At 41.3% G+C, this 16,388-nt stretch overlaps 1 protein-coding gene across 1 annotated transcript; it reads left to right on the top strand.

The window, feature by feature from the left end:
• The first annotated feature begins 243 nt into the window (after window positions 1-243).
• On the top strand, window positions 244-3,563 carry LOC107818053 (thioredoxin domain-containing protein 9 homolog). The gene is made up of 4 exons (XM_016643977.2): window positions 244-405; window positions 515-790; window positions 2,905-3,063; window positions 3,184-3,563. The coding sequence occupies exons 1-4, from the start codon at window positions 382-384 to the stop codon at window positions 3,355-3,357; spliced, it is 633 nt and encodes a 210-aa protein (XP_016499463.1). The 5' UTR covers window positions 244-381; the 3' UTR covers window positions 3,358-3,563.
• Window positions 3,564-16,388: the final 12,825 nt, after the last annotated feature.

Consider the following 16,388-nt stretch of genomic DNA (forward strand, 5'->3'; position numbering starts at 1 on the left):
CATTGGTTATCCATTTTCTAAATGGATAATATGATTCTTATTCATATTTGAGTTGTTTTTAAAAAGTTCATTATATAACTTATTTTTTAGTAGACAATATGGGTGGTTAAGTGTTTGTTTTAACCATTTTGCCACTATTATTTAGGACAAACTAAATTATCTATAAAAAATAAAGTATATGGTCAAACTTTAACCCTCTAGCTAAAGTATATAAAAAGTGGTCTCAAGAAAGGCTATTTATGCAAATTGAGCTCTGAAATCGGGTTCTTTTCTGATCTGTGCCCAGAGTTGGACAAAAATCTTTCTCCCTCTCACAAAGGTGAACAAACAATTCAAATCGAAATTCGACAGAAATTTCGATCCATTTCCAATCTTCAAGCGATGGATAGATCCATGGTGCAAGAGGTATGTAAATATCACATGTATTTTCTATTCCAGAGATCTTGTTACGGTTTTATGGGTTCGTCGTTTTTTTCCTGGCATAATTAATATTGATTTATTTGTTTATTTATAGATAGTGGAGAAGCAAGTGCTGACGGTAGCAAAAGCGGTAGAGGAGAAGCTGGACGAGGAATTACATGCTCTAGAGCGGCTAGATCTTGATGATTTGGAGGTATTGAGAGAACAGAGGTTGAAGCAGATGAAGAAAATGGCGGAGAAACGGAGCCGTTGGATTTCTCTCGGACACGGTGAATACTCTGAGATCCCTACTGAGAAGGAATTTTTCTCTGTTGTTAAGGCTAGTGACCGCGTTGTCTGCCATTTCTACCGTGACAATTGGCCTTGCAAGGTATACGAGTTTAATTCTACTTGCATCAGCATACATTTTCAGCTTTCACATATATATTACCTCTTTATTGTTGAGACAACTCAATAAATAAATAAAATCGTGTTTGAACTTCAACCTGGTACCAGAGGAGACAGAGGTGTTGGGTTCAAATCTCACCATCACACATTAATTAAAAAAAAAACAAAAAAAGAACTTCCCGTGCTTGGCCCATTAACCGAAAAAAAGAAAAGAATCAGGCCCCTGCGTAAGGGGCGTGGTGACAGATAATTAACAAATAAAAGCATGTTTTCTCTTAAAAGCTTAAGCTTCACATGCTTCAAGACTTATAAATTTCTCTTAGACATAGTTATGCAATTTAACTCTTTGCTGTTCGTAGATAACATCTCATGTAACATATGGCGTTGCAGCTCTCATTATCTTTGGGGAGTTAATGTGGATGCTTCTCTAGTTGCTGCTTCATTGGAGATTAGCCTTAATGGAGTTTTGTTGTCTTAAAAATCTCATCCAATTGTTCTTATTTAACTCCTTATAATTGCATTGTAATTGTTTCTTTGACTGTGATGTTTATTTTGTTGTTGCCTGGTAGAACTTATTTGCGCTGATGGATGATAATTGTTAGGTTCAAGTGGTCCACTTAAAAGTTAGGACTCTTTCTTGATCTGCAAACCAACAAGCATAATGTCACTAATAATAGTTGCTTCTAACCACTGAAGCCAATTGTATCAAAAATCTTTTAGAAGTTCTTGTGAACATATATTACTCCCTCTGTTCCAGTTTATGTGAACCTATTTCCTTTTTGGTCTGTTCCAAAAAGAATGAACCCTTTCTAAATTTGGTAACAATGTAGCTTAAAGTTACAACTCTACCCTTAATAAGAAGCGTTTATAACCATACAAATACCCTGGGCCCCATTTGGACTTGTTTAGGACCACAAATTCCAAAAGTCTTCATTTTTTTCTTAAACTCCGTGCCCAGTCAAACAGATTCACATAAATTGGAACGGAGGAAGTAATAATTATACAACCAGAAATCCCGAGTAGGGTTGAGGAGAGGGTCATTGAAGAGAGGGAGAGAGAGGGACATAATAGGAGACGGAGGGAGAGGAAAGGAGAGTGTGGTGGGAAGTGGAATGAATTTTCAAGAGGAGCGTGGAAAAGGAGTAGGAGGTAGTGGATGTAGGAGAGAGAAGAGAAGTGAAGCCATTCAAGCTTAACACTGAAGTGTAAAATTAGAGTTAGTTCTGACGCCAATTTTTGAAGTATAAGGACTAAAAATATTTGGAGGGCTAATACAGACTTGGTTTGTCTTTTTGTACCCTCTTTGGGTAAGTGCGAAGACTGAGTTAGTTGCAAAGTGAAGGGTGTTAGATGCCATTCCCTCAAATGGTGGTATACCGTTTCTGAAGATCCTTCTCCTTATCTTTATTTATGTGGGATGAAAATGATCCCATTTTCAAGGCAAGATTATCATAGTTCTAATCCCATCTTACGATTTATCAACATAACCTACGTGTATATTCATTGTTTGAATCTAGCATAAAGCGAAGCTGGCCTATCTCTGAATATATGTCTCGCCTTATTGGGAAATCCTTATCCGAGAGTTTAAGTTCAGTTACTTTGGTGGCTAAGTTAGCTGAAATCACTAGTTACTTGTGGTTAATGAATGTGCTATTTCCTTCATAATTAATCATCTAAGCATCGCAGGCATCTGACATGTTGGTCCACTACTGAAGTCTTCTGTTTGTTTTGGTGTTTTCTACCTCCTTTGTTATGTCTTGTTTGTTGACATTTTGCGTTTAAACTAGTCCAGATGTATTCCTTTGTTGGAGTTCACTGCATGTGCATGATTTGCTTTCCTCCTTGAGCTCTATCTAGGTCTATAATATGAATCAAGCCTTAATCACTTGAAGTTACTTTTTGGCTTCTCTGTCCTCTCTCCTCCTTAGGTTGATCAGTACTTTCTGAAAGGAATTCTAATTTTGCATATAAAGTGAGATGTTTTATATTGGGCTCTTATTTTAGGAACATAGAAAAGAAGAAGCTCAGCTAAGTTTATGTTTTTGTCACCCTGAGAATTAGGTTTAGGTAACAATAATCCATGCAGCTTCATTGCAGGTGATGGACAAGCATTTGAGCATACTGGCAAAGCAGCATATAGAGACACGTTTTGTGAAAATCCATGCTGAGAAAAGTCCATACTTAGCGGAGAAGCTCAGAGTTGTTGTTCTTCCCACCCTTGCCCTCGTGAAGAATGCTAAAGTGGAGGATTACGTGGTATGTTTAGGTTCAGATAACATGAGCTACTCGTGATCTATTAGTTATTTTTGTCAGCCGTCATTTTGCTAACATCCTTTAATGAAAATGTGCCATGATTTTACTCCATTGGCACTATAGGTTGGATTCGACGAGCTTGGTCACACCGATGAATTTAGCACAGAGGAATTGGAAGAGAGGTTAGCTAAAGCTGAAGTTATCATTTTTGAGGGTGAATCATCTAAACTTAAATCCAAAGCTCCATCTAAGAGTGTCAGGCAGAGTGCAAATCTCGACTCGTCTGATTCAGAGTAAACTTAGACTGGAGACTTATCTGTCCATTGTACTACTACCATATAGTCAGTTTTGAAGACTTATGTATTGAGGAAGTGGGAATGCATATGTTTTGCGTCTCCTGAAGTATCCTTCAGCAAATTAGACGAAAAATTAACTTTGAGAGTTCCTGTAAATGTAAAACCTTTGGTTTCATCTTGGTGGAATGGAGATTACAATTCAGATAATGAACAAGTGCAGTAACTTATCACCGTAACAAAGAGTTTTGCGCATTTGGTTTATTTCTAACTTATAAAAAAAGTGTTTGTTGCTCTTTTTGATAGTTTGAACTTGTATATTAGCTAATAATCAAACATTGCTCTCGGCAAACTAGATACTTGGACTAAAAATCAATCAAGGATTTCACATATCACACAAACCTGGAGCTTGGCTTCTGCTTTCGGTGTAGAGTAAGATGTAGGCATTGCCTACTAGAGTGTTTTTAAATGTAATAGAGTTGATAATTTAATCTAACCCATAGCTAGTTCATTCAATTAGATATCAGGGTGTTATAGAAGGAAATGTCAATGAAAATTAACATGAAATGGCAAAAAGAAGACAAAAGGCAAAAGCATTGTACAAAGGACATAGAAAGTGAAGGATTGAATGCAAGCTCGTGGTTACACATTGCTTGGCTCAATAGTCATTAACATTCAAATTCGAAAGACATAGTAAAGCTATCACCGTACCCTTATGATGACGGCCTTAACCAAAGTGAAATTTTTGATGGGGAGTTTTACTGGGTGAAATTCAAAAATAGTTAGATTTACATGTGGTAATTGAAAAATAGTCACAATTTCAAAAGCAATTGAAATTAGCCACTTTTCATGTAAAGATAAATTTGAACGAAAACATTGTTCAAAATCCGAAAATATTCAAGCATAATATACTTGAGTTCGAATTTTTTATGTGTATGCTGGAGTTCCAGCATAATATATTGATCCAGCATAATATGCTGAAAGTTCATATACAGTTGCTCCAATCTCCAGTATATTATGCTGGAACTTTGATAATAGGTGAATTTAACTATAATTACGCCCAAATAACCACTTTCTTGTATAGTTTGGATGATAAAAGTGATAACAAAATGCTCTTATTAGTGTTTTTCATGCTTTGCAGGTTATATATGACCAGAGAAGGCCATGGAGTACTTTTGAGATCAAATATGGAGAAAAAGAGACCGATCTTAAAATTCCGTCAAGTAAACCACGCGAAACAACTCAAGTCAGAACCGAAAGAGGACTACCGCGGTTCCACCGCGACCGCGGCAGAACCACGGTAGAAGAGGGCTGCAGACAAAGTGAGAATCAGAGAGCATGTTTGGCCGCGGTTTGACCGCGACCGCGGCAGAACCGCGGCGGAGGCGGAGAACTTCAGGGACTAAAGTGCAAAATACGTGATTTTTAGCCCAAAACCCTATTTTAAACACTAGACTTCGCCCAAGAGAGGCATGTATTGATTTGGAGAGTATTTTGGCAAGGAAAAACAATTGTGAGAGATCACCCAAAACATCTTTCTTCTTTTCTTTGATTTTTCTTGCAAGTTTTATGATGAATATTGTTTTAGTTTGTTTACCCATAGTTATGAGTAGCTAAATCCTTTGTCTAAGGTTTTGATGGAACCTATTGGGGGATGAACTTCTTGTTTATGTGAATACAAATTGCTAGTCTCAATCTTTATTTGTTCAACTTTGTGTATATTGTAGTTAATTGACAGGATCCTCAATTAGTTGTGCCTATTTAGTGTGCATAACTCGGGAGAGATTGCATATTTAGGTTATTGTTGAACAACACCACTCCCAAAGTATAAGAGAGATCTATAACTGCGGGTTTAAAGGCGGGATTAGAGATAACGAAGCCTTGAGTGCAATCTAAAGTGAACCGTGTTAATTAGAGCTAGCTAGTGTATCTCGGGAGAGTGCACTGAGTATATTACTGTGATTACTCGGGAGAGATTTACGGTAAGATGAGCGTTCATGATTGATAGAGAGGTGTTGGTCAATTGGTATGAAGCATAAACAGAAGGGATTCCATCAATAGGGGAAATCATTACCTTTACGTTTTCTCATTATTGTTTACAACCTTAGCATCCTTAGTTTACAGCTGTTTATTTACTTGCAATTTTAGTTATCGAAGACACCATCAACTGTGATTCAAACGTTTGGGGAAATTGGTTCTCAAGAGTTTAGTGGGTCTAAAGATAGTGATTGATAGGTTAACTCTCTGTGGATTCGACTCTGGGCAGAATACTCAGGTTATATTTGCAACGTCCGCATAGTCCTTTTTATAAGGCATAGTTGGGCGTGATCAAATTTTGGCGTCGTTGCCGGGGAGTTAACGGAATTATCAATTACCATTGATAGAAATACAAAAATTCTTAGTGTAGTCAGTTTTCTCTACACCAAATTTTTGATTGAAAATTTTGAAGGTTGTTGACGTGGTTGCACAGGTGTATGCCTAGAAACTCTACGAGGACTGGAATACTACTTGAAGGACTCTCAGACCCCGAGAAAATATTCCGGGTATTGAACCGTGCCAACAAAAGACTTCAACAACCTCATCAAACACACAAACTCGAAATTGACATGGGTGACGTAGACAACGTCAACAGAAACGTCAGAGATATGGCACCTCGTGTGCCTGAGGCTGCACTATATGACTGGGCACAACCCACAACTGACAATCTGGCCACTGACATTGTTGTACCCGCGATACAAGCTGAATCGTTCCAGATCACGAACAACATGCTGCACTTGCTATAAAACAAGGGACTATTTTCTGGGACACCAGCCGAAGATCCTCAGCAACACTTGAAGAACTTCCTGTCGATTTGCAAAACTCAAAGGCAACCCAACATAACTTCGGAAGCAATCAGGCTGTTATTATTTCCATTCTCGGTGACATGAGCTGCTCAGGTCTGGCTAAACTCACTCCCCATAAACTCTATAGAAACTTGGGATGAGTTAGTCAAGCAATTTCACATCAAGTTCCACCCGCCCAACAAAACAGCTCAACAAATTGATGAGATCGTGAGCTTTAAACAGAAACCAATGGAGACACTGCATGAGACATGAAGCCGGTTTAAAGGAATGTTGGTTATATGTCCACACCATGGTATTCTAGATCAGATGTTGGGACAACGGTTTTACATGGGACTGTCAGATAGCATGAAGAACATTGTAGATGCCTCAGCTGGTGGGGCATTTTTGAGCAAAACTTGGAGAGAAGGTCAGAGTCTGCTTGACAAAATGGCTCAGAATTCGGGGTGGACGACGAGGAATGCACCTATCACTCCAGTGGTGCACTCAGTGCCTTTTAACCCATCAAATTCCATGGCTGAAAATGTGGCGACCCTCTTGACACAGATGAGCATACTCACCAAAAAGGTGGAGGAATCAGGGCAAAAACAGCAAGTGCACATTGTAGATACTACCAATGGGGGCTTGTGCACATCTTGCATTAGTCAGCCAGTTGGTAATCCTTGGAATGCAGAACATGATCATCATCATCAGCACCCTGAAGACATGAACTATGTGTCAAACTATGGAGTCCAGAGACAGGGCAATCAGAACTGGGGTCAGCACACTCAACAGCCATACAGACCACCTCAGCCACAGTACAACGCTGGAAGCATGGGAGGTATAAGACCTCCCAACAATATGGCACCTTATCCAAGGCCACAGGGGTACAACAATCAGCAGCAAGGGTATCCCCCACCTCAGCAACAGCATGCTGGAAGACAAGAAGATGGGTTCACTAGACTTGAAGCAATGATGCAGCAGGTTATTGGGTCCAATGCAAAAATAAATGAAAGAGTAGATGCACATGACGCAGCAATCAAAAATATTGAAGTGCAATTGGGCCAATTTTCAATGTCTCTGAACAATCTTCCTCAGGGGACATTACCTGCAGACACCCAAATTAATCCAAAAGATCAGGGCCCAAAGCAGCTGATGGCAGTGAGTCTCCGTAATGGTAGGGATCTAGATGTAGAACAAGAGAGAGCTCGAGAAAATATACAGGCTGAGACATTCATTCCACTTCCCATTGAGCTGGATGAGTCTACGATACTCACAGAGGTGACAGTCCAGCCTGCTCAGGAAGAAAAGAACATTCAGCAGGAGACCGAGAAAGTAGCTGAGCCAGTTGAAGAGCCAGTAGTTGAAATAGAATCTGATAAAGAGAAGTCCCAAGTGATTGGGAAGAAGAGACCTCCTGCACCCTTTCCACAGAAGCTGGCCAAGCATCAAAAGGAGGAGCAGTATAAAAAGTTCTTTGAAATGCTCAAACAAATCCAGGTAAATATTCCACTGATTGAAGCTTTAAAGGAGATGCCTGGGTACGCAAAAATGATGAAGGACTTGATGTCCCGAAAATTTGATTTTCAATACTTGGCTACGGTTACACTTACTCAGACCTGTAGTGCAGTGGTGACGAGACCTATTGCTGAAAAGCTGTCTGATCCAGGTAGCTTTACAATTCCATGCACTATTGGGAATTTCACCTTTACTAAGGCGCTCTGTGATTTAGGGGCCAGCATTAATCTTATGCCCCTGGCTATCTATAAGAGGTTGAGCATTGGGAGAGCTAGACCCACCTCTATGTTGTTGCAGCTGGCCGACAGGACTGTGAAGAGTCCATTCGGTATCCTTGATGATGTGCTTATTCAGGTGGGGAAATTTGTGTTCCTTGCAGATTTTGTGATCTTGGATTGCAAAGTGGATGAAGAGATTCCTATAATCTTAGGAAGACCATTCTTGGACACGGGGAGAGATCTGATTGACTGTGAGACTGGAGAGCTCAAAATGAGACTCAATGATGAGGAAATAACGTTCAATGTGCAGAAGCCTATGAGACGACCAAGCGAGTTCGCCAATTGCTCTCTTATTGATGTCGTGGATGCAATTGTACAGTCCGATGATGAGGTGTTGACAATTGAGGACCACCTTGCTGCATGTTTGATGAACTTAGATGAAGTGAATGGTGAGGATTTGGCGGAATGGGTGTTGGCATTGGAAGGTAAAGGGTTCTGGGAGAGAAATCTAGAGTTTGAGCCCTTGCACTTAGAAAAGAGAGAAACTCCTCCAGCTAAGCCATCCATTGAAGAACCACCAAAGCTGGAGTTAAATCCATTGCCAGCCCACCTCAGGTATGAATTTTTGGGACCTGACTCCACATTACCTGTTATTATCTCATCTAGTTTGTTAGATGTACAGGTTCAAAAACTTTTACAGGTACTAAAGGAGTGCAAAACTGCCATAGGGTGGACCATGGCAGACATCAGGGGGATCAGCCCCGCCTACTGCATGCACAAGATTCTGCTGGAAGAGGGGCACAAACCTTCCAGGGAACATCAGAGGAGGTTGAACCCCAACATGAAGGAAGTGGTGAAGAAGGAGGTGATAAAGTGGTTGAATGCGGGAATTATTTTCCCAATCTCTGACAGCAGCTGGGTGAGCCCAGTGTAATGTGTTCCTAAAAGGGGTGGCATGACGGTTGTGACAAGTGACAACAATGAGTTGATCTCAACAAGAACCGTCACAGGCTGGAGAATTTGTATGGACTATCAAAAGTTGAATCTAGCTACCCGGAAAGACCACTTCCCACTTCCCTTCATTGATCAGATGTTTGACAGATTGGTAGGAAGGTCACACTTCTATTTTCTGGATGGGTACTCAAGGTACAATCAGATCTCCATTGCACCGGAGGACAGAGAGAAGACATCCTTCACATGCCCGTATGGCATATATGCCTTTAGACGGATGCCCTTTGGCCTATGCAACGCACCTGCCACATTCCAATGATGCATGATGACCATATTCACTGACATGGTTGAGGACATAATGGAGGTGTTCATGGATGACTTCTCAGTGGTGGGGAATTCATTTAATGAGTGCCTGATAAATCTGACGCATGTGCTGAAACGGTGCATCGAGACTAACTTGGTTCTGAACTGGGAGAAGTGCCATTTTATGGTACAAGAAGGCATAGTCTTGGGGCACCGGGTGTCAAGTAAGGGAATAGAGGTGGATCGTGCGAAAGTTGATGTAATAGCAAAACTGCCTCCACCAACTTCAGTCAAAGCCATCAGAAGCTTCCTTGGACATGCCGATTTTTACCGGAGGTTCATAAAAGACTTCTCCAAAATCTCCAACCCTCTCTGTAAGTTGTTAGAAAAAGATCACCCGTTTTGTTTTCTGATGATTGCAGGGTAGCATTTGAGGAGTTGAAAAAGAGACTGGTCACAACACCCATCATAGTTGCCCCCAACTGGGAGCAACCGTTCGAACTAATGTGTGATGCCAGTGACTATGCAGTGGGAGCAGTACTGGGCCAGTGGAAAGACAAACTGATGCACCCAATCTACTATGCTAGTAGAACGCTGAGTGAAGCCCAGTTGAACTACACTGTGACTGAAAAGGAGATGTTGGCTGTAGTGTTTGCGTTTGACAAGTTCTGATCCTACCTGATAGGGTCCAAGATAATTGTATATACTGACCATGCATCTCTCAGGTACTTAATAGAAAAGAAAGAATCTAAGCCACGCCTGATTCGTTGGGTATTGCTATTGCAAGAGTTCGATCTTGAGATTCGTGACCGTAAGGGCACTGAGAATCAAGTCGCTGATCATCTATCACGACTTGAGGGAGCTGAAAATGTAGTTGAGGTTGAGGAAATACTGGAAACTTTTCCAGACGAGCAGCTGCTCGCCACCACTCATCAGGAAGCGCCATGATATGCAGACTTTGCTAATTACCTGGCCAGTGGTATAGTTCCTCACGACCTTTCATCGGTCCAAAGGAAAAGATTTTTTCGTGAAAACTACCAGTATTACTGGGATGAACCTTATCTGTTTAGAATATGCCTTGATAATATGATCCGGAGATGCGTCCCCGAGATAGAGCAATTTTCTGTTTTGTAGGCTTGTCACGCATCGGCGTATGGTGGACACTTTGGAGGGGTTAGGACAGCGGCAAAGGTGTTAGAGGCTGGATTCTTCTGGCCGACAGTGTTTAAAGATGAGCACCTATGGGTGAAGGGCTGCAATGAATGTCATCGGACCCGGAACATTTCCCGACGCCACGAGATGCCCAATTCAAGAGGTGAAAGTGTTTGACGTCTGGGGGATTGACTTCATGGGTCCCTTTGTCAGCTCCTATGGCAATAAGTACATTATTTTTGCAGTAGACTATGTGTCCAAATGGGTGGAAGCTGCGGCGTTACCCACCAATGATGCAAAAGTGGTGGTGGGATTTCTAAAGAAGAACATATTCACCCACTTTAGGACACACGAGCAATTATCAGTGATGGAGGCACTCATTTCTGCAACAGGGCCTTTGAAAAGTTGCTTGCTAAGTACGATGTGCGCCACAAGGTGGCTACTCCTTACCACCCGCAAACTAGTGGACAGGTTGAAGTGTCCAACAGAGAAATCAAGAGTGTGTTAACCAAAACTGTGAACGCCACAAGAACTGATTGGATGAGGAAGCTAGATGATGCACTCTGGGCTTACAGAACTGCCTTCAAAACTCCAATTGATATGTCACCATACAAGTTGGTGTTTGGGAAGGCCTGCCACCTGCCAGTGGAACTTGAACATAAAGCGTGGTGGGCATTGAAACAGCTGAACTTAGACATGGAAGCTGCGGGCACGTCAATAGTCACTGAATTGCATGAGCTCGAGGAGTTCAGATATCTTGCTTTTGAGAGCACAAAATTGTACAAGGAGAGAATGAAGAGGCTGCACGACCAGAACATTATTGAGAGAAATTTCAAACCCGGGGACATGGTATTACTATACAACTCAAGACTACGTCTGTTCCCAGGTAAACTTAAGTCACGATGGTCTGGATCATTTCGAGTAGTTGAAGTTTTCCCTTCAGGAGTTGTTGAGATTGCCACAGAGAATGACTCTCGTACATTCAGAGTCAATGGTCAAAGATTGAAACCATACGTGGACATGATCGAGAAAAAGGAAGTGTCTGCGCTGCACCTGACTGAACCACAGAGGTCGAGCGAGCCTTAAATGCGCTCATCCTGCGTCGTGCCATGACGTTAAATCAGGCGCTGCATGGGAGGCAATCCACGAAATTGTTGTAAGTGTAACACATTATATGAAAAAAAAATATAAAAAAAATCAAAACAATCAGACAACTGCCCAGACCGCGGTCAGAGACCCCCTCTGAACTTCGTTCACCGTGATCGCGGTAGAACCGCGGTGGGAACCCCTATCTGAACTTCGTCTACCACGGTTCAACCGTGACCGCCCGTCTGGCCCAGGTATGCAGAATTGTTTTTTTTATTATTCACCCCCCTTTCTAATTCACCTAACCCTTCACCCACCCCAAAACAATTATTCCCCCTCCCTATTCAGAAACAAAACGACCCCCCCCCCCCCAAAAAAAAATAAAACCCAAATCCTCTCTTCTCTTTCTCTCTCAAATCCCTCCCTCACTCCCAAAAACAGCCATTGTTATCTTCTCCACACCTCCTCTCACCACTACCCACCCATTTCAACCTTTATCAAGTAAGTGTTCTCTTCTTTTTGATTCTATTTCTTCTTCTAATTAGTGTAATTTAGTCTAAACTAGTTTAGTTAAACCCTAGGTAGGAATAGTGTAGATTTTCTTTCAATTTTTGCTTCTTCTCTGTTTTTATTGTTGTATTTGCTTCTTGTAGATTTGTTTGGTGCTAAAATGGTTGGGTCTTTCTTATACTTCGATTGTGGGGGTTGTTTAGATAATTTGGAGGCCTAGAAATAATTTTTGCGGTGTAGTTTGGTGGAGGGCCCTTTTTGGCCAAAAATTTGGGGCTTGTGGTGCTATTTTGAGGCATTTTGTGCCTATCCTAGGTTGTGGTGGTGTTGTATTTGGTGAATGGTGGTGTTATATTTAACGTGAATCACTTGAGGGAGTAAGTGTGGGGTGTTGTATGCCAGAATTTGTAAGAAAGTTGTGGGGCCATTGTGGAGGTTGTAATCTGGAACACCTCACTAGTTGGGGGTTTGGCATAGTGTATGAATGGATTAAATGGGGGATATTCTTTGGTGCCATCGGGTGGTGAAGTCTGAGTAACCATTTGGATGGCACATGTAGGATATATTCGATGGTTCTCTTGTATTCTTTGCAGGTCATATGGCTCGTAAGAAGCAAAAGAGATCGGCAGGCACGTCCCAACAACCTACATATGATGCCTCAAGGTTCGAATCAGAATTGGCGGAGGACGACTTTCATGCCAAGGCCTCAAAGAGCTTCATCCTTAAGATTCCGATTGACAGGGCAGCCCTCCGTGCAGAAAAGGAGGAGATATATGAGGAAATCCGGCAGAGGGAAATGGAGTTCTTATTTGATATACCTAAAACGGTGAACAGGATGCTTGTAAGAGAGTTCTACGCGAACTGCCCATCACATACGTTGCGGGAGGTGACTGTGCAGGGCAAATGGGTAGATGCCTCAATTAAAACTATTCAACAGGTGTTGCGGCTGCCCCGGTTTACTGGTGACGTCGACTATTACCAGGATGCACCAGGAGTCACTTGGGATATTATGACTGATGCACTCTGCACAGGGGGACAACCAATCTGTATACGTGACCATATCACCCTGAACTCCAATTCATTCACCCATTTGGCTAAGTGTTGGCTCACTGTCATTTGCAGCCGGTTCTTGCCCTCAGGCAACACGACTGACGTGAACTTCCAAAGAGCCCTCTTGACGTGGTGCTTCGTCACAAAGAAAGATTTTGATGCGGAAAGACTTATTGGTGATGAAATGATCATACGGTCACCGCTGAGGTCAAAGGGATTCTACTTCCCCTCCCTAGTGACTACATTGTGCCTGCTGAAGAATGTCTCCACCCATCCTACTGATGGAGAGTTGCCCCCTAAAGCAGCTTTCAGAGCTTCGGGCATCAGAGTGGGCAGGAGTGCACGCACCACCATTCAGATCGATGATGAGGATGATGACCCGGTTCCCATGGCACCATCCAGGAGATCCTATAATAGTGTCGGACCCTCTCGGCACCCCCATGCTGGGGCAGGCTTATCCAGATCACAGTCCACCTAGCCTATGTTACGTACTATGGAGGAAGAGGTCGCGGATCTTCGCACCTCGGTGGAGGTCCTACACACGCGTATGGATGCCATGTCTCAGCGGCAGGCCAGGTCTGAGAGCCAGTTTATGTCCTGGTTCCGTGCTTTGGGGAGAGCTTACCATGTGGACCCCAGCACCGTCTCTGACTCTGATTGAGGCTCAAGGAAGTCTTCTTACCCTTCTGCTCATTATTTTTGATATGACATGGGGACATGCCATAATTTTTAAGTGTGAGGTGGGAGACTTGCTCGGGTAATGTATTGTAGTGTATATAGACATGGTGTATGTTATAGTATTTGATTGGTGTTGTTGTGTATAATTGACTGTACTCATATTAGAAGTAACTGACTTGGCCCAATGATGGACACTTGTCGACGGGTCTCTTGAGGGTCAAAGTCAGATTTAAAAATAATAATGTAGAGGACTCTTCCTGAGGACGGACCACTTGGACAGTACTCTTGAGGGAAGTAGTCCATGTAGTTTCTTTATTTTTTTTCTTTTTAGGTAGTGTAGTAATTTTCCCTTGGTTTTTCTTCTGACCACGGTTCTTTTCCAAGGGCTTTCCTTGAACCGAGTTAGGTAGATTTTTCGTTTGTAGTTTTAGGACCAAAATGGGTGAAGGCTAGAATGTAACCCTTGATGTACACACCTGAGAATAACAAAAACGAACATGAGGGTGCGACGTCTAGGCTCATTTGTAGACTCGTAAATCTATGCCTTAATTTTGCACATCCTGTCTTGCTTGAACGCTCGTATGAGTGTGTTGATAAACTGATTCGGAATGAGTTACATGCCAAGTGTGTGTGAGCTATTATTTGTATTCTGTGCTTGTATGTGATACCTAGAACTTGCCCTGTGTGTTTGCAAATCGAAATAGAAGCTGTTTGGTTTTAGAGATGATTGAGGCAATTCTTTGAGTAGTCTGTATATTTGTGAATCCACCTATATATATTGCCATAGTTAACCACTTTGAGCCTGAAGCCTGTTCTTTGATAACCCTATAATGACCTATATCCCTGTGTTTGAATAGTTTGACTGTTTGAACCTGTACCTCCTAGAAGCACTTGAATTACTAAAGAACATACAAAAGTCAAAGTGTGGGGTGGTAAGGAAGTAGAAAAAAGGGGAATCAGGAAAGTAATACTTGAATGGTGCAATGGATTTGCCAAAAAAAAAATAGTTGCACCTAAAGAAAAGTGGGGGTCACCTATGAACTAAAATGTGGAAGAACGAGTGGGCTGAGCATGGAAATTGAAATAAAAGGAAGTGTGTATTAAAAGTGCTTAGGGAGGTTAGTCACTATATCCAAATATATCCTACCCGTCCCTTAGCCTACATTACAACCAAATAAAGACCTCTTGATCTTTGACTGAATAGCTCGATTAGTAGAGTACTACACTAGGGGCAAGCTTATGGTGTGTCTGTGTGGCATGTGAATGTTCTTTGCTGAGAGTGAGTGAATTTTACATTGAATGTCATGGTACCTCTGCGACCACCGAATCCTGGGTCCACCCCCCCCCCCCAAATACAACACAAATATGTTCTTTCATTTTTCAGAAATTGGATTAGCTAGTCATCAAAGATGAGGTAACATAGTTGAGGTTATATAATTCTAAATAATTTTTTCGTCGGGTAATTCTAAGTTAACTATGTAAAATCCATTCGGGGGGATAGTGAATGATGTATCTGGCATGAAATGTTAATTCATGATTTGTTGATTAACTTAATTTTTTGTGCTTAGCGCTCTTTCTTATCCACAAAGCGAAGCTAAGAAGTAAATATTTTTCAATTAAAAGTTTCACTAACTATATTGTATTGGAAAAAATTAAGTTTATATATGGAATTCATTATAAGATGACACGTCATGACACGTGGACCAGTTAAAGAGGAACAAGTGATGAAGAATAATCAAAGAGGCACGAGTTTCAACAGGCACATGCAGTCATTTAGATAAAAGGCAAGGAAGGAAGGTGCTCGAACCTCTTTATGACAGAAGAGAATGAATCTGATAGAAAATAAGGAATAGATACGAACTATTGGGCATTAAATACAGAAACGTTAAGGAATCGGTATTGAATCAAATATGATTACTGATTGTAACGTTATATTAAATGTCATTAAATGCCATTAATTGACAATAATGGCTCAATTATGAAAGAAACGAAACGTACCACTTAGAAATAGCTATAAAAGGAGAAGATTGATCATTTGTAAGGACACAAAATATCACCGAAATATACTGATTTACTTTGTTTTCTTCTGTTCATCTGATTATTATCAAAGCCAATTTCTTTTATTCATTTTATATATTTATTATCAGTAACCCGAGTTCTTCTAAAATAAATCTTTGATCGAAATTACTATTTTTGGTTAAACAAATTGGTTCCATTACCGGGAATCTGATAATCGTTTACCTTCTTAATCAATTCTTTCATCAAAACTTACCATGTCGAATAACAACGATAACAACCAAGATACTCAGCATCAGGATAATGCTGCGGGTGATAGGACACCACTTCCCTCACCGCGTGATTCACAACGTCAGTCACGAGAAGGAACTCCAGATAGCTCTAAAACAAATAATGGGTTGCAAACGAACAAGCACTTGATGATGCCTTAAAAAATCTCATTGCTCAAAAAGTCAGCAATGCCCTCCGAGGTTTTACCAGCCAATTGTCAATTGCACCACCAACACCAACTCCGAATACTTTGAAAAACCTATGTTCTGGGCTCGTTAACTCAGGAACTGGTGGAACTCCAAGCGAGTCTCGCGATGGCGAGCCAGGTAACATAGTTAATTCTGATTTATAAAGTTTAGTTATAACCTTGCAGAAGCAGCTCAAGGAGCAAAGCGACCGTATAGAAAAAATACCTGGAGTACCACCTGTAATCAAAGGAATAGACATGGATAAGTACTCACAAC

This window comes from Nicotiana tabacum, chromosome 6 (genome assembly GCF_000715075.1).
Source record: "Nicotiana tabacum cultivar K326 chromosome 6, ASM71507v2, whole genome shotgun sequence".
Classification (NCBI taxonomy): domain Eukaryota; kingdom Viridiplantae; phylum Streptophyta; class Magnoliopsida; order Solanales; family Solanaceae; genus Nicotiana; species Nicotiana tabacum.

Excerpts from the sequence above, each read along its gene's own strand:
- LOC107818053 (XM_016643977.2), top strand. The coding sequence starts at position 382 with ATGGATAGATCCATGGTGCAAGAG. Across the intron at positions 406-514 it reads ATAGATCCATGGTGCAAGAG|ATAGTGGAGAAGCAAGTGCT; the intron begins GTATGTAAATAT and ends GTTTATTTATAG. Across the intron at positions 3,064-3,183 it reads CTAAAGTGGAGGATTACGTG|GTTGGATTCGACGAGCTTGG; the intron begins GTATGTTTAGGT and ends TTGGCACTATAG.